Source organism: Periophthalmus magnuspinnatus, chromosome 11 (genome assembly GCF_009829125.3).
Source record: "Periophthalmus magnuspinnatus isolate fPerMag1 chromosome 11, fPerMag1.2.pri, whole genome shotgun sequence".
Taxonomy (NCBI): domain Eukaryota; kingdom Metazoa; phylum Chordata; class Actinopteri; order Gobiiformes; family Gobiidae; genus Periophthalmus; species Periophthalmus magnuspinnatus.
In genome coordinates, this window is record NC_047136.2 from 27,976,916 (window position 1) to 27,999,133 (window position 22,218).

Here is a 22,218-nt window from a genome sequence, read left to right on the forward strand (position 1 = left end):
TGTAGAGATGAGTGACCTAAATGCCCTCCCTCAAAACCTGATATAATGAGACAATTTCCTAATTGCCTTTCAATTTATTCAAGATTATCTTGATGAATGAAAAGAACAATGTCTGAAAAAATCTATTTTAATGTTCAAAGAAATAAGCTCCATTATAACAGAAGGTTTCACTGTACCATGGGACCTCCCGTCCCATGGTACAATGAAGAACAAGGTTTTTCAATAAGGATCTCACCATGGCACGGAAACTGCACTCATCAAAGTCACAGACTTGTCATTAGCTGCTGACAATGGACTGGTCTCAGTCCTAGTTTCTGTTGGACCTCAGTAGAACATATGACACTATCGATCACATCATTCTACTACAGAGGTTAGACTGTGACATAGGTGTCAGGGGGGGCATCCCCCTGACACCTATCATCTGGTTTAGGTCCTACTTATCTGATAGGTACTAGTTTGTTAATGTAAATCAGAGCTCCTCCCTGTGTTCTACGGTAGCCTAAGGCTTACCACAGGGTTCTGTACTTGGTCCAATCCTGTTCACATTTTATATGCTGTACAATCAATGAAACCAGATCAAACTGATCGAGTAGACAGACTTAGTCCCTGCGTGAAGAAAATAAAAACCTGGATGACACTAGCTCCAAAGGCCTGCGAGACTCTATCTGACCAGAGAGTCACACTGGACAAAGTCAGTGTATCCTCCAACCACACTCTAAGGAACCTTACTTATTTGAGAATTATTTGACTGAGAGCTTTCAGTCTCAACACATATAAACCAAGCCTATTAAACAGCCTTTTCCAGTTGCGTAATATCGCCAAAATCAGAAATATCTGATATCTTAAAAGTGACGCTGAAAAATGTGTCCATGCTAAATTACTAAAAGCTCTATAAAAAGCTTTCAGCTGGTTCAAAATGCAGCAACCAGGCTCTTAACAGGAACTAAAAGAGGACTGGTGCTGGAGTCCCTTCACTGGCTTCCTGTTGAACTTAGTCCTTCCCCTGATATATAAAGCCATGAAGGTCATGGCCCCATCTTTTCTGCAAGACGCTATAGTACCATATCATCCAAACAGGGCACTCTGCTCTGAAAATACTGGACTACTGGAGTGTCTTAAAGCACAGTAGGAGGGAGAGCGCTCAGCTAACAAGCTCCTGTGTTATGGAATCAGCTCTGCCCATGCTAAAGAGGACTCTAGTCTCTACATTTAAGAGCAGGCTTAAAAGTTTACTCTTTGAATGAGCTTATGGCCAGACCAGTCAGGAGCAGAAAAAAAACAAAAAACCCTAAAAAAAACCCCATTGAGCTGCCTTAGGAACATCTATAATGGGGGAAGTATGGTGACTTGAGAATTATTCTCTGTTTCCTCCTACTTTCTCTATCAACAGCATTCACTATTCAGTTCACCTGGAGTTCGTTCATTGCTCTTCACATGTTGTGTCCTGTCCCATCCCCTCTGGGTAGTGCAACTGTTTCAGATGCCTGGATGGCTGGACCCTAGATGCCCCTCCTGTGCCCTGGTCCAGTTCTATGGACCCAGTTCCTTCCTTCCCTTACCTGGTTGGACAGTTATCCAAGTTGATTTTCTAACTCTCTGTTGGTTAAATCAATGACCTTGTTCAGATCTTATGATTTGGGGCTTTACAAAAATAACATTAAAATTGAAATGATAAACCATCTGTAGTTGATCATTAGTAAAGGTTTCTGGCATGGACAGCACTACAGCCAGTTACTCCACGGTCAGCAAACCCAAGCTGATGTGAGGGTCAGTGGGTATGTTTGACTGAACCTTGAGCCAAAGGCCACCTCCAGAGAGATGCTGGGGACTTGGGTTAGATTGGACCAATCAGACTGCAATTTGTTTGTTGAAGTGGCAAAACTGGAGTCAATCAAGAGGCAGAGGACGTTTCTGGACAGTGAAATACAATTCGAAGCTCTTACAGTCACTATAACATGCTTTCATTGAGTGAAAAAATGTACATGTGGTATACATATGTGTAAACTTGGCCTTAGTCTCAGTATCCAGCCTATGTCTCCTGCAAAAGAAAAAAAAAACCCTAACCATTTTATACATTACCCAGTGGGACCATGGGTTAACATCTGGGGAGGCCGTTTTGGAAAACCACTTTTGACTCTTCCACAGTCCCATCATTTCATGTTTGGATATTTCTGTGTGGTTTATCTGTTCACTTGTAAAAAGGTGAGAGCGTCCATAAAAAATCCTTTACTTGGGTTGGCCTGGTGCCGTTGGTATAAACAGTTCAATATCTGGAGTAGGGCTGCTCTCTGAACGCTCCCTTGTTGCTGCGTGCCGATGGTGCCTTGCCGCGACTGTTTGCCCACTCTTCCTGACCTGATTAGGAAACAAGGAAACAAGAAACAAAAACAAACAGATGGAGTATGATTGCAGACTGCTCTTAAATCATTTATGCACGACTCATCTCCAGAGGCCTATGTGCTCTATGCAAATGTTGCCAATAAGGTTCCCTTTTTAAGTTAAATAGGTGGCAGTGAGAGAATTAAATTAGTTGCACTAATGATTATTGTTGTACAGTAACAAAGTGTGTTGTTATCTTGGTACAAATTTGCATAAGGCACATCTCAAGTGCTCCACTCATCTTCAGCATCAGTTAGAATTAAACTATAGAGCAATGTGATACCGACAAATGTATATCACAATCAATGTTTTTGAGATATGCAAAACTATATTATCAAATATTTAAAAAAAAATATTTACAAAATAATGCAAAAGACCTTTTAAAGCTACAGTATGTAACTTTTTAGACAGAAGATAAATGATGCATGATTTTTCATTTTGGTTGTGTTTATTGAGCTGAAAACCTCGGAAAAACATGCTTTCTTACTATGAGCAAGCTTGCATCTCCACAAACCTTACTCATATTTGGCCTAGAGGAGGGCCCTTCATGTCTGTTCCCATGACGATGCTGTTTCTTTGGCTATAATATTCCACAATATGGCATAAAACGTATCTATTTCCGTGGAGAATGTTCCGGTTTTAACTTTCTATCTCAATGGAAATAGAAAGAAAACATGGAAAGAAAGATACATATTGTACCTTTAAATAAAAATATACATGTCAAACTAACAAGAATAGTATATGTATATATTTCCACATTTTTGTGTTTAATTTGACCTTTTCAAACTTCAGCCTCAGCCATGACATTTACAGCTTTGTTTTAGCTCATTTCTAATAGATTGCCATACAACTGTCTGAATATTATCATAACAAAATTTTGGTCGATATTTCCCACCCCACTATGCTACTTCTTGGTTTGGGACGCAGCATTACACATATTACTGCGCTTTCTTTGGCCTCTTGTGCTGCAGATGTGTGCACACAGGGACTACACAAACTCAATCATTTGATCTTCTCTTCTCTACTATTGACATCCACAAAAAGCTCTTTCACCACAAAACACAACATCCCCAACACCTCCACCTTTCACCGGGAGGCCGCCTGCATCTCCGATAATTGAGCAAACCAATCAAATAGCTACTTGAAAAGGAGCGTTTAGCTACTCCCGGCGAAAAAGGTCACCATTAGCATTAGGCTAAATGAGGACCCGGGTTCACCCCCCGGTAGAGCCGGCGGTGCGAAAGTGGCAGTATCGATGGTACTCTTTGTCAGATCCGAAGCCAGTGGTAGCTTCTCCCCAGGCCCACTGCAGCGCCACAGCCCATAGACCGTAATTAGACTTGTCAGGCCTCCGCGGCAGTCACTTTGAAGACGGTGAGAGAGCTAACCTTGTGTTTGTGTTTACGTTCGTCTTTTGAACTGTCACCTCTGCGTGTGACCCCCTCTCTCCACTTTAGAGCCCTGTACCGCTCTGATCAGCCAAAGGGAGGCGGGCTCCTCCAGAAAACTTCTATTAGCTTTGAACTGATTCCAAGAGGATCCAAGTCAATTAGGCGTGAAGAGAGGCGAATTGTCACCACAAGTCATTGCACATGCATTTACATATTTTTTAATAATAAGTTGTCTTGAATTCTTTTTTAATGAACCTGGAGACAATCTGCATCTCAGGTTTCTCAAAGTTTGTTTCCTCATGATTTTTAAGATTACTGTTGAGTAAGAGAAAGATTATTGCAGCAGCTTGAGGCTATATTTGCACCGTATCTTACATTAAACTCATATATTTTTAATGTATGTTTTGTACTAGATTTAACGCAATTGAATCAAAATCGCAATTTGGATTCGAAAATGGCAAAGTCTGCACTGTTTCCTACGCAAACAACAAAGCTCCTGTCTTATTCTGCATAAAAACGTCAACCCGTGTAGTTAAGCTCTGTACAAACATGGTCTACAATGTGCTTATTATTGAGCTTTTTACCGATTGATCGTATTGTATAGTATTTTTTGATGGTTGTGACATGTATTGTTACATGTTTATATAAATGGACATAGCCGACCTGCTAGGCACCGTGTTCCAAATAGGAAGTGAGCATGCTCCAATTCACTTTACACTGAAAAATTGGCACCTCCCTTTGTAACTGCTGCAGTGAGGACTGTCATTTTGGTCGTAAAATGTTCATATTAAGCCGTTCTACATGATCCTGGTGTTTTTACTTAGCAATTTAGTCTGTGTTTCAAGATACGAACATTAATAACAGACAAATCAGGCGCCTTCTTTCCCTGAGCGTTAGCGACAGGTTTGATTGACAGTGTTACCTTCAACAGCCTCACTCTGGATCGCTCTTTGGATATTATGATACTTGTGGTCAGAATTCCAAATATGGAACCCCGCTCCAAATTGGCCCTTATAACCGCTCTAGCCTCAATGAGCTTCATTTGACTGAAGCCGAACACTGTGGGTGACATCATACTCACTTAGTCCACTTCTTTACACAGTCTATGGACAGGACTTGTGAACTGTTGTTCTGAGGCGTCTTATCACTAGGGAGCAGTTATTGCAGTTATAATGCTGAATTCTCTTGTTTATGTGGCGCTGCAGCTCAAACAGACACATCTGACCTTATCTTATCTCATCGTGTTTGATTCTATTCCACTTGGCTGTTCAGTCTTTTTAAATTTTTTAACAACATATCAAAGAAAGTAGTGCCATTGATGTTTTTATATGAGAAATTGAATGGACATTAGCTGAGTATTTGATGAAGGTGCAGTTTTATGCTGTCGTCCGTAATACACCTGCCATTCCACTGCACTGTACAGGAGCTCAAGCACATATGACCTTGGCCCACTTTGTCTAGAGCAGGGCATCATTTGGTATCTTTAGACTTTTGTTCTCATTAACTCAACTGAACCCTGGTACAAGATCACATGTCTGAAATAATACATTTGGTCAAACTTATTATTGTCACTGCGTTTTGTTTTATTGTAAAGTTTGAACTGTACACTGATGAATTAATTCTTTGCTGTCATTTCAGTACGTGCAAATGAAATACCTGTATTCATCGGTTAAAAAGGTGCATTACAGAGTTTTTTCAAACATGACTGCCTCATTTAAACACTGGCTTACATGTTATAATATTTGTTCATATTCTTTCTGAACTGTCCAAGAATATTTGAATGTAAATGATGAAAGAATGGCCACTCTCCCATTCTTTTTGTTCTTTTTGTTACGCATTACACAAATGTTTTAATATTTCTTCCCATTTTCGTTCCATGACATGACTTTCAATTCTAGTCTGTTTGGTGTAAGAAATAATTACATTTTTGTTATTTAATATGTGCAGTAAATTAGTTTTTTTTTTTTTTTTTCTTGCTTCTAAAGTAATTATTCTGCTCTGATATGCTAAATAAATAACAGGAAATGACCCAGGTAATTGCAGCCAAATTGATTCTTCCATTACTTAAATTGAATACAGTGATTATAAATGGAGGGTGGGCACTTACCATATGACTCATACGACTCCCCGCTGTGGCCGTACTCATAGTAGTCTTCAGAGCTGTGAACACAAAGAAGAATCTAATGAATATCACAAAGTCAATGAACAGAAAATTACACCACAATTGCTGGAAATAAAAAATAATGCATTTTTCAATATTGTTGCAGCACACCAAAGCCATGTGTGTGCTTGTGCTATTACATATAATTGATGTAGTTTGAGTAAAATATAAGAAAGACAGGATGAAATAAACAAGACAAGCTTTCAGTCAATCAAAAGTTGCCGCTTCCACAAAACAATTTTCTCAGTATCAAGAAAATGTTCAAGAGAAGTAAATGCAACTACGACAATTTAGCAACTGTGGACCAAAACTGGGACTCTGGTTCAAACAAACAAACTAAAAAGTAACTTGCCCCTTGTGCTTAAAGACAGTACTGAACTATGGTACATTCTTAAAGAGGCTGTACACATTAAAAAATAAAAAATAAATAGAATTCAGTAAGATTTGTCTTAGTAAGCATGGTGTAGTATAGTGTCTGCATTTAATTATAAAGCATTTATACTGTCCCTAAACCAGGAACAAGGAAGTGAGGCCTGTGCGCCAATCAACATGCTAGTTATTACTTATTACTTATATTACTTATTATTGTCATGAGAGTTCCTCTGGATCCCAGTCAGCTGTACATCTCCATCTCAAAGACATTAATCACTCCTTTGAAGAGAGTGAGGCTTAGATCTGAGCCAGAGAAAATAAATGGTTTGAGAGGAGAGTTAAAGAAACTATTTTTGTTAAGAAAGACAATCCTTCCTTAAACAGGAATGGAGGCCTGAGACATCACCTCTCACCAATCTACAACTCTATCCTCAGACCCAAAGCAAACAAAAAGAACAATAGTAGGGTCGTTAAAGTCCCTTCAGACAGATATAAGGCAGTGTCCACCAGTAATATGACCAGAACTGAAGAAGCAGCTTGGATGAGCAGCAAAATGTCTTCACTCCTACAACGATTTTTCCAGTTGACAGATTTAATTTTGTCTTTTGCTATGGATCAGACCTGGACGATTACACAGACATGACGGCAAAAAGTTGAAAAACACTGAACACTTATAAACTCATCATGGTCAATAATTAGGAAGCTAGGAACATGTTATTAGAAATACAGTACAGTAAGTAAGTGAGGTAAATCACATTTAAAACTAATTTCTACCATAGTTTTTACTTACTTCCTAAAACCAACAATAAAAAAATTAAAAATATTACTTTTTGAGCATCTAGGTTAAAAATAAAGCAAAATACTATTCAGGGCTATAGCTTGATACATCAAATGAACTAATGTAAATAATTACCATAGGACATGGGATAACATTTAAACATAAAGTGATAATCCCAGATGTTGCTAATGGGAGGGTAGCACTCTCACCTCACAGCAAGAAGGACATGGGTTTGATTCCTAAAAGATGTGCAGAGTGGATTTAACTTTCTACCCACGCAATTTCAGCAAAGCTAAATGATCTGGTGCTCCAGCTTTGACGGATGTGTCAAAAGTACATTATCTTACAACAAAAATGTATATAATGCATGTAATGTATAACTGCTTATAATGTTTGAGCTTTCTTAGCTACTCAGCTTTAAGAAAAATAGCTGAATATAAACCGACATGCAACATCTCTCAATCAATCAAAAGTTGGGCCCACATTGGTGATTTTTACATGGCAATTTTCTGTTGCAGCACTCTGCCTGGGCTCTCCGTTCCACAACGCCGCATATGGAGATCTATGAGAGATGGCACCTTTAATGAAAAATAAAAAGTCGGGGAGGCGGGTTGCAGGGCGCTTCATTTCTCTCCTCCTCTCTCCAATATTTATTTATTTGTGGCCCGGTGAGGTGCATGCTGACAGAACAATCCACCGTCGCTATCATTCAGTAACAGCGCTATCATTCAAGAGAAGCAATTCATCATAAGGCTGCCACTGAGCCGACAGGAGCCATCACAGCTGTGTCCTCCCCGCCTGCCTGTCACTCACACGTCAGTGCCTCTGCGGAGCCAGCGCCGCGATTAGAGCGGCCCAACAACACACATCACCACGTCCTCAGTGCTAAGGGCAAACGCTGACAACCCCAAAACATACTATAAGAAGTCATATATAGCTTTGGAGAAGAGGACAGTTTAAAGAGGTTTTGTGCAACATTTAACAAAAAATAAATAAAAATAAAATAAAATAGAAATTGTTTACCACACAATAGCGCTTTATTATGTGGGCGGACACGACAAGTACATTTTCCCATTGTGAGTTTTGTTCTAAACGCATTAAATAGTAAATACAGGCAGAGAGTGGCAGAAAATGTATCATTTATGACACTGCTTAAAAATGACTGAAAACCAACACATTTGCAGAATTTTACGCATACAAATCCAGTATTTTATCTACAGTATGTTAACCTTATGAATGTTTTTCTTTCCTGTTCAACAAACAATTTTAAGGGTAAATTTACAGAGACATGTAAATAAAGACACAGCAAAAGATGAAATTAAATCTGTCAACTAGACAAATCGCTGTAAGAGTGAAGCCAGTTCTGGTCAGAATGCTGGTGGACACTGCCTTATATCTGAAGGGAGAAGCTAACTGCACTGAAACTGTAAACAACTATTGTTTACAGTTTCAGCCTTAATGACCCTATTCAACCAGTAATGGCTGCCAATTGGTCTCTTTGTTCCTGTTTGTTTTGTGTCTGAGGATAGAGTTGTAGATCGGTTTAAGGAAGGATTGTCTTTCTTAACAAAAATAGCTTCTTTAACTCCCCTCTCAAACAATTTCTTTTCTCTGGCTCAAATCTGACCCTCACTCTCTTCAAAGGAGTGATTAGTGGCTTCGAGATGAAAATGTACAGCAGACTGGGGTCCAGAGGAGCTCTCACAACGATATATTGGAGATACATTGGCGATACATTACAGTTACAGATGCTACCCTTACACAAAACAAATGGAAATTTTGTTTTGCCTTTATAGACCTAATAAACTATTTCATGTTTTTGGAAAAGGACATTTCATATGACAGTGATATTATTCCACTGAAATGTTACAATAAGATTTTACATAGGTACAAATAATGGTTTATTATTATATATTTAGCAAAATACAGTACAAATGAAGAAGCTTGAGTGGACAAGAACAGCATAAAGTTGCAAATCACTCCAAAAGCAAAGTAGAAGCTCAGTGAGACAGTGACAGCTCCTAAACAGCCTTATGCCTTAAATTGGGACTAGCATAAATTCTGCACCACCGATAATTCAACACCAAACAATATATTCTTGTGCTAATGATATACCTTGGGTCTGCTGTATATCCTATAGCAATCAGGTATAGTGCATTGCTGTCATAAAATATAGGTTGGATGTCATTTCAGCGGAAGATCCTTGACATCTCTCCACCTGTCCATCGTGACAGCCAAAAACGCGCTCATTACTGGTGTGCTGGGGACCTGACAGAGTGCTAAATAATTACATTTCACACTGGCCTCAAAACCCAACGCAATATCCCGAACGCCCCAGAAACCAACAATTTGTATGAACGTTGGAAAATCAATTTGCTGCAATTCACAGGTGCTGTTTGACATATTGCGAGGAATGCTGCGGTGTTTGGATATCCCATGCTCTTCCTGTCATGCCTCGCTGTAAAACCAAATCCAAATAAGCAAGGTGCCATGCGGCTAACGTTGCTAACGCTATGGCACAAGCTTGTTTACATGCTGTAGGCTGTCAGCATCTTTTCCACTTGTGAATTCAAACGGTCGGAGAGACAATTGGGGCTGTGAACGTAGGGAGTTTCTCTTAACTCTTGTGTGCCTGAGTGTTATTAGAGGCAGAGGAGTGGTAATGGCAAGCTGCTGCTCAGAGCTGCCAGAGCGGTCTTGCACAAAGCAGGCAAGAGTGCAACAAAAGCTGTTAGGTGCGTCTAATTTGGGAGGTGACGTTTTATCAATATGGCAACACAACTGCTCTCCCTTTGTCCTCTCATTTACAGAGCCAGTAAAAGCAGTGCAAATCTGCCCGTGTTGATATTCCAATGTAACTTGTATCTGACACCACCCATAGTTAATCTAACTCTGAATTCAGAAGAATTAACACTACCAGAGTAAGTGTTGGTGTGGATTTAGCTTGTTAAACTTTCAGTGTAGACTGCTTACACTGTCAGCGCTACACTTACGAGGTTTGGAGAAGGAGCCCCTTGTGTGGCTGCCATTTTTCTGCTGGCTTTTTTCAAAACTGTCAGAATGAAATGAGTTAGCAACATGGTCTCTGCATAAAATGGCGAGAAATGTTCAATTTGTGAACTATTTTTTAAATAATTGTAATTACTGCTCACCAGTTAGTATCATGTCTGTACCATAGACTGTATGGTCTGTTACGCCAAAACACGGAGAAAAACACACTCTGTTTGTCAGCTACATCAACTAAAGGAAACCCACAAGTGACAGACCACTTTACTGTGGTAACATATGAACCACTGGAAGTGGACACTATGAAACACTGGAAGGAGCGAGCTGAGGAGAAGGAGAGCTAAGGAGAAGAAGAGCTGAGAAGAAGAGGAGCTGAGGAGAAGAAGAGCTGAGGAGAAGGAGAGCTGAGGAGAAGGAGAGCTGAGGAGAAGAGGAGCTGAGGAGAAGAGGAGCTGAGGAGAAGAGGAGCTGAGGAGAAGGAGAGCTGAGGAGAAGAGGAGCTGAGGAGAAGAAGAGCTGAGGAGAAGGAGAGCTGAGGAGAAGAGGAGCTGAGGAGAAGAGGAGCTGAGGAGAAGAGGAGCTGAGGAGAAGGAGAGCTGAGGAGAAGAACAGCTGAGGAGAAGAGGAGCTGAGGAGAAGAGGAGCTGAGGAGAAGAGGAGCTGAGGAGAAGGCATACAGTCTAACGGAGGTGATAAATGCTCTGTGAGGACAGAGCTCTGGGAGAAAGGTCATATTTTAGATCTGCTGAATAATGTTAATACTGGTGGTTTAGGACTCACTTTATTCAATGGTAGTGGGCTAACTCCTCGTGAATTAATGCAGCCTGAGTGTAACTGATGGAGGTTGTGTTTTCTAGTGTTTTTTAGCAGCTAACATTAGCTGCTACCTGTTAGCCACTTGTTAGGTGTGGGGGAGTTTGTTAGTCTGTTGTTTTCTGTCAGTGCATTTACAGTTCAAAACTCATTTATTAATACTGGTATGAGACAAGATGATTTTTGACTTTTTTCATTTGAGTTTTCCCTCTGCTCACCATATTTATTTATTATAACTTTTAAGTTCTAAGTCTCAAATTGGTACAACTTTGAAAAATGTAATATCTTTATAACCAATAAAACTGACAGAATACACAAATGTATTAATTTATCTGTGAATACATCTACTCCACACTGTAACAGTCTGGCCTTGACAAGAAATGCATCAAATAATCCAAAAATCACCAAATGAATACTATTTTCCTCAACAAATTTGACGCCAATTCCAACTTAATTTCTCATCCAAAAGGGGTCGTGCCTGATTTGTTTATATGTAGTTAAGAATTATCATTTTATTGCTCCAGAACAGATATAATGTAAAATCAACTCTTGGGCAGCTGTGTGTTGTCTGAATCTAATTTTAAAGTGTTTTATCAACCGAGAATCAGGAAGTGCGCTGTTTGCATGCTAATATTTGCTTGTTTGATGTTTAAAATTAACTAGTTCTGTTTGTTTGCTATTTAATTAATTTACAATTTGAATGCTTTTTTGTTACCATGCATCAAATGATCACATTCAAGTATGTCCCACCCCTCATTAAAAGGCACAGACTGTAGAACATTGTAACAGCCTTAGAGCGCTGCACCATCTCTGCAAACACTGAACAGAGCTCTCCTCACATCTCCGCATTTATCACCATTGATCCAGGTCAAAGTGCACAGCTGGGTCCAGGGGCCGAGGGGCCTGCTGCTGGCTCATCATAGGTGTGAAGGAACGTTCTAAATGGGTCGACTTTTAATTTGACATTCATTAGCACAGGGCGTCCGCTGCTTTGTGTCTCCCAGAATTTCAGTGGGGCCTGAGCAGAGCAAAGAAAACACATCTGCTGGAGGTGCAGTGTGGAGAAAGGGGCGACGCAACACCTATTAGAGAAGTGGTGTCTTTTATCAGCAGGCTGGCAGGGGACCACATGTCTGAAAACCCAAGAATAGAGTTGTCTGATTTTAGATGTATGATTGGGGAACAATTTAGGAGAGTTTTGGCAATAGGCTAGTTTTAAGAACGAGAAAATCCTGACACAAAATAGCATAGACACAGGATGGATGGCTTACAGACAATAGAAAAACTAGTGTTTGGCAGTAACTTTCTTTTGTTACAGAGGCATTGTTACAGGTTTGTTTTGTCACCTAGCTAGACATGTAGCTTTCTTTTTGGAGTTTTTAGCTGGGAAATGTCATTTGGTACATTCCAGCCAAGCAAATAACTGGGTGAAAGAAAGTGTCCATATATTTTAATCTTAACACAAAAACAAAAAACATTCAAAGTAGATGGCACGCTTGTGGACATGTTTAAAACTCTAAAGCCCTAATACGTTTTTATTAGAGTTCTGTCTGTGCAAAGTACACGTTAACCAAGCAGTACGAGACAGCACATTCGTTTTTACAGGGTAGCAAGTAAAGCTCGGCCTCTGACTGGCTTGCTTGGGACTGACCTGACATTGGTTAAGGTCAAGCAGGGCCGGTCCAGCCAATAAGCAGACTAAGCAGCTGCTTAGTCTCCCGAGGCCACCAGAGAGCCCCCAAGAGCCAATACATTTATATTTAAAGTAATATATCAAGTTTAATGTAAATTTAAGTCCACTGTCACCAACTGAAACTAATTAAAATCCACCAGAAATGAAGAAAAATGTCTAGGATTTAAAAAATTTGACCCTCCTTATATGTTTGTGTTCTGTTCTTGTGATTGTGGTAGTTGTGACATTCTGGATGTTTTCAGTGTAATGTTGGTCATGTAAATACAAATACAACTGGTCAAGGTGATGAGAGCAGAGTCATAATGTGTCAAATGTGAATCACCAATACCTGAACCAGGAGGCATCTGCCGTCAGGGGACCCAGAGACAAATTCAGCTTAGGGCCCCCTGAAAGCTAGAACCGGCCCTGAAGTCAAGGCAAGAAAAAATCAGCCAATTAGAGGCCACCATCAGCCAATCTTCTCCTTCCAACTTGTTACCAACTTTTTGTTAAGACTTTAAAAAACATTTTAAACCATAGCAGCAAAATTTACTCATGAATAAAAAAAATAAAAAAATATGATTTTTAAATATATAGCCTGAAAAAAAATTATACACAGCACAGGCCAACATTATACATAATAATTAGCTTGTTCCCCTCCCCGAACCGCCACCTTAACGTGGTGGAGGGGTTTGAGCACCCGAATGATCCTGGGAGCTATGTTGTCGGGGGCTTCATGCCCCTGGTAGGGTCACCCATGGCAAACAGGTCCTCGGAGACGGGTCTGACTAAGAGCGGTTCAGAAGCCCTTCATGAATAGAGTTACAACGAGGCCAGTTACGTCGCCCGGACTGGCGTTACCGGGGCCCCACCCTGGAGCCAGGCCTGGGGTGGGTGCTCGGCAGCGAGCGCCTGGTGGCCGGGCCTTTCCCCACGGGGCCCGGTCGGGCCCAGCCCGAAGAAACGACGTGGGGCCGTTCTCCCGTGGACCCACCACCTGCGGGAGGAGCCATGAGGGGCGGGTGCGGAGAGATCCGGGCAGCAGTCGAAGGCGGGGACCTCGACGACCGGATCTCCGGACATGGAGACTAGCTCTGGGGACATGGAATGTCACCTCGCTGGGGGGGAAGGAGCCTGAGCTTGTGCGGGAGGTTGAGCGTTACCGGCTAGATATAGTCGGCCTCACCTCCACGCACAGCTTGGGCTCTGGAACCCAACTTCTTGAGAGGGGTTGGACTCTCCATTTCTCTGGCGTTGCCCGCGGGGAGCGGCGGCGAGCTGGTGTGGGCTTGCTCATTGCCCCACAGCTCAGCCGCTGCGTGTTGGGGTTCACTCCGGTGAACGAGAGGGTCGCGTCCCTGCGCCTTCGGGTCGGGGACAGGTCTCTCACTGTTGTGTCGGCCTACGGGCCAAACAGCAGTGCAGAGTACCCGGCCTTCTTGGAGTCCCTGGGAGGGGTACTAGACAGTGCACCAACCGGGGACTCCGTTGTTCTCCTGGGGGACTTCAACGCCCATGTGGGTAACGACAGTGACACTTGGAGGGGCGTGATTGGGAGGAACGGCCTCCCCGATCTGAACCCGAGCGGTGTTTTGTTATTGGACTTCTGTGCTAGTCACAGCTTGTCCATAACAAACACCATGTTCGAGCACAAGGGTGTCCATCGGTGCACATGGCACCAGGACACTCTAGGTCGGAGGTCGATGATCGACTTTGTTGTCGTGTCATCTGACCTTCGACCACGTGTCTTGGACACTCGGGTGAAGAGAGGGGCTGAGCTGTCAACTGATCACCACCTGGTGGTGAGTTGGGTCCGCTGGCGGAGGAGGAAGCCGGACAGACCTGGCAGGCCCAAGCGCATTGTGAGGGTCTGCTGGGAACGTCTGGCGGAGCCCTCTGTCAGGGGGGTCTTCAACTCCCACCTCCGGGAGAGCTTCTCCCTGATCCCGGGGGAGGTTGGAGACATGGACTCCGAGTGGGCCATGTTCTCCACCTCTATTGCCGATGCGGCTGCTCGTAGCTGTGGTCGTAAGGTCTGTGGTGCTTGTCGCGGCGGCAATCCCCGAACCCGGTGGTGGACACCGGAAGTAAGGGATGCCGTCAAGCTGAAGAAGGAGTCCTATCGAGCCTTGTTGGCTCGTGGGACTCCTGAGGCAGCTGATGAGTACCGGCAGGCCAAGCGTGCCGCGGCTCGGGCAGTCGCAGAGGCAAAAACTCGGGGTTGGGAGGAGTTCGGGGAGGCCATGGAGGAGGACTATCGGACGGCCTCAAAGAGATTCTGGCAAACCGTCCGACGCCTCAGGAGGGGAAAGCAGTGCTTCACCAACACTGTTTACAGTGCGGGTGGAGAGCTGCTGACTTCGACTGGGGATGTTGTCGGGCGGTGGAAGGAATACTTTGAGGATCTCCTCAATCCCACTGTCACGTCTTCCGAGGAGGAAGCAGAAACTGGGGACCCAGAGGCGGACTCGTCCATCACCCTGGCTGAAGTCACTGAGGTGGTTGGCAAGCTCCTCGGTGGCAAGGCTCCGGGGGTGGACGAGATCCGTCCTGAGTACCTCAAGTCTCTGGATGTTGTGGGACTGTCTTGGCTGACACGTCTCTGCAACATCGCGTGGCGGTCGGGGACAGTACCTGTGGAATGGCAGACCGGGGTGGTGGTCCCTCTGTATAAGAAGGGGGACCGGAGGGTGTGTTCCAATTACAGGGGAATCACACTCCTCAGCCTTCCCGGTAAGGTCTATTCCAGGGTACTGGAGAGGAGAATCCGACCGATAGTCGAACCTCGGATTCAGGAGGAGCAGTGTGGTTTTCGTCCTGGTCGTGGAACACTGGACCAGCTCTATACTCTTCATCGGGTCCTCGAGGGTTCATGGGAGTTTGCCCAACCAGTCCACATGTGTTTTGTGGATTTGGAGAAGGCATTTGACCGTGTCCCTCGTGGTGTCCTTTGGGGGGTGCTCTGGGAGTATGGGGTCCGGGGCTCTTTGCTAAGGGCTGTCCGGTCCCTGTATGACCGGAGCAGGAGCTGTGTTCGCATTGCCGGCAGTAAGTCAGACCTGTTCCCGGTGCATGTTGGACTCCGCCAGGGCTGCCCTTTGTCACCGGTTCTGTTCATTATATTTATGGACAGAATTTCTAGGCGCAGCCAGGGGCCGGAGGGGGTCTGGTTTGGGAACCACAGGATTTCATCTCTGCTGTTTGCAGATGATGTTGTCCTGATGGCTTCTTCGAGCCAGGACCTGCAGCAGGCACTGGGGCGGTTTGCAGCCGAGTGTGAAGCGGCTGGGATGAGAATCAGCTCCTCCAAATCCGAGGCCATGGTTCTCGACCGGAAAAAGGTGGTTTGCTCTCTCCGGGTGGGTGGTGAGTCTCTGCCCCAAGTGGAGGAGTTCAAGTATCTCGGGGTCTTGTTCACGAGTGAGGGAAGGATGGAGCGGGAGATTGACAGGCGGATCGGTGCAGCGTCTGCAGTGATGCGGTCGCTGTATCGGTCCGTTGTGGTAAAGAAGGAGCTGAGCCTGAAGGCGAAGCTCTCGATTTACCGGTCAATCTACGTTCCTACCCTCACCTATGGTCATGAGCTTTGGGTAATGACCGAAAGGACAAGATCGCGGATACAAGCGGCTGAAATGGGCTTCCTCCGCAGAGTGGCCGGGCGCACCCTTAGGGATAGGGTGAGGAGCTCGGTCACACGGGAGGAGCTCGGAGTAGAGCCGCTGCTCCTACACGTTGAGAGGAACCAGCTGAGGTGGCTCGGGCATCTGCTCAGGATGCCTCCTGGACGCCTCCCTAGGGAGGTGTTCTGGGCATGTCCCACCGGGAGGAGGCCCCGGGGAAGACCCAGGACACGCTGGAGGGACTATGTCTCTCGGCTGGCCTGGGAACGCCTTGGGGTCCCACCGGAGGAGCTGGAGGACGTGTCCGGGGTGAGGGAAGTCTGGGAGTCCCTGCTTAGACTGCTGCCCCCGCGACCCGGCCCCGGATAAGCGGAAGAAAATGGATGGATGGATGGATGGATGGAATTAGCTTGTTAAAATTATGAAAATTAATAAATGAATAAAGAACATAATGTAAAATAACAACTGATACTGTGTTTGATATTCAACTGTTACTAACCCATAATCCTTACTATAATCATAAATATGTAAGACAGACAAAACCCTTTACTTAACCTCCTTCAAAAAGCTCCTTCAAATTCGATGCCACATTATTTTCCTTCATAACACTGCTCTTTCTTTTTTGCCTGACCTCTGCAACGCTGCCATCTCATCGCCTTATTATTTTTGCCCCATTAGTTTAGCCTTTTAAGCGCCCATTACCACTGTAGCGAGCAGCTGATCAGTGCTAATGCCCGAGAATCAGCACAGGTAGCACCAGTCTCTCTCCTTCATCTGTCATGTCGGCGAGCGCTGGCTTCTAAAGACTCATGTGGCTGTTCCTGGCCACATGAAACAGATGGCCGTGTTAAATCTGAATGATGTAGTGCACTGCCCCGGTGGACTTTGTTTTCTTTCGTTACCATTAGTCTTCTGTTCCTCTGTGATAAACTCGAGAGATCCAGGAGGACAATACCAGAGGATGCAGAGGTAATCTCACAATGATGTCTTACCAAGGTTGCTACCAAGTGAAACCGGTTCTTAGTGAGATATTTCAGACCACCCCGAGGAAATGGGTGAATGTCCAATCACAGTGCACAGGCTGTTCTCATGTTTCAAGCAGGGATGGGGGAAAAAAATTAGTGTACTGATGCATTTAGAACCCTCAAGGGCATGTTGAGTGCGCTTCTCATTGCTACAAGTATATAATGTTGTTGTATTTCTTCAGGAAAAGGATTAGTGCTCATTTTGAAGTGTTTGCAATCTTCAGAAACAGCAGCAGTCAATACAAAATTACTAAAGAGACATGAATGAATCTAGACAGAACTCCAGGTATCCAGTATTAAGTGCTTTGAAAAACAATTGTAACAGAAGGACTTAAAGTCCCAATACGGGAACTTTATAGTCATTTACCGAGCATGTATTTGTTTTTCTTCCGGAAACAGATTATTAATTATGAATTTAAAGTCTCGAATCCCATGTATGTTTTTAGGCAATAATGAGTCTTGTAGTTTTACAGTAAATTCATAAAGTGAAGCACGCTGCTGGATGCTCGATGATCCCGGCTCAATGGTGATTTCCACAGACAAGCAAACTATAAAAATATCCCTAAAAAGAGAAAAGCTGTACTGGCCATTTGTGAGTGTTAATGCAAGGAAGCTCTCATAACTCCAAATGGAATCCCTCCTGATAGGCTGATGATTGCTCAATGCAGCGGCTGATTGCAGAGCTATCTGTAAGGCCGGCCCCCTGCTGAAGAGTCACAAAGAGGGACAAAATGTCCCGAGGCACACATTTGAATCTTCTTCTGACCAAGACGCTCATTTCAGACCATTTTAGATTTATTTGAAATTACATGAAATCTTCCTCCAAGGGAAAGGGCCATGATTACACTTTTGAAATAGCAGTTTCAGGGGAGGCTGTGCATGTTGCATTGTATCTATGTTAAAGGCATCATATTGCTTGGGGAATGTGTTTTTTACATTCTGAATTTTTCACAATCATCTTTATGTTTGTTCTTAAATTAATATGTCAACACGTTTTGAGGGCTCCAAGTTCATTGTAACTGTACATTGTCAGGGAGAAAATGATGTACAGCTGTAGAGCTAAAATTATTTATTACAGCAAAATTGTTTATTTTGTTTCTTGTTCCAAATCCACCCATGCCCTTATGCAATAGTTTTAGTGCTGTTTGTTTTTTTTTACACAGTTATGCTGATCCTTTGACAGATGTCTTTTATATTTCACTGGTTGTTTGTCTCTATGTCTGGAGTTTGCATGTTCACTCTGTTAGTGAATGTGTTTCTTCTGGTTTTTAACCCAAAACCCATAATAATTACCTGGCAAATCCAGAATGATATATTTCTGTATTTTTATTCACAGTGATATCAGTCCTCATCCTCCGTTGCATCTTAAGATTGTTTTGTTTTGTATTTTTGACAATGACACCTACAGATGCAGCAGTGTCTGGAGAGTAGATTGAAAAAAGAAAAAATTATGCAGTTATGCAATGAGGCCATGTACAACTGAAGACACACACCTCATTGTCAACTGTTATACCGTGATAGATGGCTTTATACTTGGATGTCCATCTTTGGTGTCTGTGGTACCTGAACCCAGGGCTGGGCCTGGGGGAAGCACGTGCCCTTTAAACACACTGGTGAACTGTTCCTGCTGCTCGGGGCCGCTGGGATCTGCACATGGCCCGTCACTGCTGCTGTGAGGGAGTGAATCTGTGAGGTGTCAGCTGCTAGTCTCCCAGGCGTCTGCTCAAAAACACAGCTTTGATGGCGCCCGAGAGCTACTGGGCCAACCTCGATGTGACCTTGTAGTACAGGTATGTGCAGAGCTAAGTAACACTGCACTTGTTAAGTTTATCTGACTGGGTTTCTCTGAATTAGCATGTAATATTTCAAATTACTATTAAGATCAATTTCTTGTGTCATAAACCAAAGTTATGTTTGTTTGTGTTTTGGTTTTGTGATATTCTGTTTTGGTTCAATGTTGTAATGTAACTGTCAGGAACAATTTGAGGAGTAGGTGCTCAACAAGAAAAAAAGAACATTTTTCCATATAGCTTAAAATGAACCTATCCACAGTTTAAAAAGTAAGCAAATATGATTTAGCTTATTTAGAGATTACTTTTAGGTGACTAAAACTAGAAACACTCGCCCACTTTTATGACAGATGTGCTTTTTAGAAACACTGATCACTCGTGTTCAACTCCTGTGTTAGAGGTTCTCAGGGAGCTCCACCCCTGTGAGCTCCCCCCCTGTGAGCTCCACCCCTGTGAGCTCCCCCCCTGTGAGCTCCACCCCTGTGAGCTCCACCCCTGTGAGCTCCACCCCTGTGAGCTCCACCCCTGTGAGCTCCACCCCTGCTCTCCAGCGCACTGAGCACAGCCTCAACTAGGAGCATGAAGGGTCCATAGCACAGTCTTAAAACTTTTGTCCACACACTTAGACTTATGTGTTATGTTGCCTTTAGGAAAAATTCAGCAAATCTTTCCTGAGAAATGTGCTGTGCATTGATCCGATACACTCGCACTATTGATTCTATAGGCATATTATTTCATCAGCAGTTTTTCTCATAACATCGTGTAAAACTGGCTAAAAGCTTAGATGGTACAGAACATCTTTATGGATCTAAACCGTTCACAGAGTCTTTGATTTGGCGCTATGTGCCGTTAAGGTTAAAGCAGACAAGTGGACTGGAAGCTGCAAGAGGCAGACGCACATGAGCCAGAGAGAGAGAGAGGGGGGAAAGGGAGCAGCAGCAAAACTCTACTAATATAGTAGCCTATATTAAACCTGAAAATATATGTTGACCATGAGGGCATTTAAGGCAAAGGGGCAGGTGCTTGAGCACCACCTGGGCTCTGTCTGTGCACCCCGGGGACTCTAATTTGTGACATCAATTTGTCCAGGGACTGCAGGTGGAAAATGGAGCATTTTTGCTAAAACCTGGCACATGATGCTTTTTCTAAGGCTAATGCTTTTTGTGTATTGTCCCTGTTCAAATAAATATTATCAAATAAACACAACCTTTTGTCTATTGGTAACATACAGTTACTTCATAAATGATTCATTTTTCATTCAATTTTCAAGTCCAGGTTTTGTAACTGTACTTTTGCCACTGTAACATATGCATATGAGACCTCAATCTCAGAACTGTCAGAATGTATCAGAGATTTTCTAAGAATCACATTAGATTTGTCTTTGAATTTGAAATTTAATATTTTCACCTGTGGTCAATATGCTCTGTACCTGAATTTTAGTGTCTTAAAAAACGTGAAAAAAGAACCAGTTCATTGTAAACTGTTCACAGCAGAACACACTTCCACACATTCCTAATGTCCTCATTTAGGAGCAAAGAATTTATAAAAGCTTTTCATAACATTTAATGGCCAGGGTTTTGCCGCCACTGCTAACAACAACTAGCACGCTAAGAGTGCACCGGCCTATTTCTTGGCTTGTGCGCAGTAAAAAAAAAAAAAAATTAATTAGATGCAGACAGCACACAGCACACAGAGGTTTTGTTTTTACCCTAAGTGTCTCTTTTTCTTTTAATATATCTTTACTCAGAAAAAAAACCCTAAAAAAACCCATGAAAAATATGGTAGAGACCCTGAAGTTAAACTGAAAATTGTGCCACTGATTAATTCCCAGTGATAATTCAAAATAATCATAAAAACATGAAGTAAAAGTTGTGTTTAAATGTTCTCAAGCTGAGTATCCAGTCAGACACAGAATAAACTCCTCACTTTGAGTTGCTAAATCCTATGATTAAAACCAGTTGCCACAAACCCAGACTCTCTCCGTCACATGTTACGGCTAACGGTGTCCCAGGTTCAGCTGTGCTTGCACTGCCACAGACATTTCTTTACGATGCCATCAACCAAATAAAACAAATGCCACCCTACCGCCTCCAGCCTCTTTGACCTTAACGTTTTGAGTAGGTCTCCCCTGAGTAGTCTCCTGAGACGCTAATGCTTGCTAACTCCTGGAAGCAGATGATAGGTGCTCTGTGCCCTGCGATGTACAAACACGCTACTCTGCCACGGCTGTCATGTCGAGGTAGCGCTCAGTGATGTTCCCCAGGCGTCAGCTCTCTTCTGCATACATTTGAACAAATGTCTCGGCAACATCTAAAAACAGCTTCAACCTCATGTCTTTGGGCCAAGGGTGCCTTTTATGCCTCTCATTTTGAATTACGTCCAAATGAGACGATTCCTGCTTTTTCTTCTGACAGTGGGTACAGTATAGTTACACAGGTTGTCAGCTCATATTTGTCAGTGCGGTCTGTGATCCTGTAATGCAATGTAATGTAATGTGTTGTTTGAAGTATTGTACCAGCTCGGCAGTTAGAAATAAATTAATTCCAGAGCTGCCAACTTTTCACCAATACTTAAGAGTGTGATTTCGGCCCAAGCCCGGTTAGGCCCATATGGCCACTGTTAGTGGGTCTGTGCCCTTTTTTATGGGTGGTCACAAAATTTGTTACCAAATTCTGCAAGATCTTGCAGCAGACTGCAATCTGCCTTTCTACTGTGAAAAGTTACTGACATGTAAGAATAATATGCCTAAATTATATTTGAAAGAGATTTTTATCAAAATAGAAGGCATTTCCTGCATTTGGTGCATGTTGACAAGTTTCAAGCTGATTAACTATAGAGTCCCCAGAAAAGGTTCATGGCACATGGCCCCAACTCTTAATTCTACCCTGAAATTTAGTCCAGATCAGCAAATGTGACTTTGCCAGCACCAGCCAAATACAATGGCAAAAACCTGAAGGCCTTTAATGATTTTTTTCCACAGCATGTAGGCCCACAACCAAACACACTGCAATAAAACCCACATGCCTAGAGCAAGAGCATTTTTATTTTATCTACAGCTCAATACTGTGAAAAGATCAATACTGCCAAACTGTTCAAAAAAAGTATGTGACAAACAGCACCAACACTGGGTTAATCTCAACACATGAGAGAGCAGCGGAGGAGCAGCAGCAGCCTACCTGATCTCACACACTGCCTGGGGTTTAGGAGGCAC

The 22,218-nt window shown here is 43.1% G+C and overlaps 1 protein-coding gene across 1 annotated transcript in view; it reads right to left on the reverse strand.

Moving 5' to 3' along the window:
- Positions 1–2,078: 2,078 nt before the first annotated feature.
- khdrbs3 (KH domain containing, RNA binding, signal transduction associated 3) overlaps positions 2,079–22,218 on the reverse strand; it is a 128,695-nt gene continuing 108,555 nt past the window's right edge. The window contains exons 8-9 of the mRNA XM_033975260.2: positions 5,878–5,930; positions 2,079–2,355 (exon numbers count right to left, since the gene is read on the reverse strand). Of these exons, the coding sequence (XP_033831151.1) occupies positions 2,264–2,355; positions 5,878–5,930 (145 nt within the window). The 3' untranslated portion in view covers positions 2,079–2,263. The remainder of the gene's footprint in view (positions 2,356–5,877; positions 5,931–22,218) is intronic.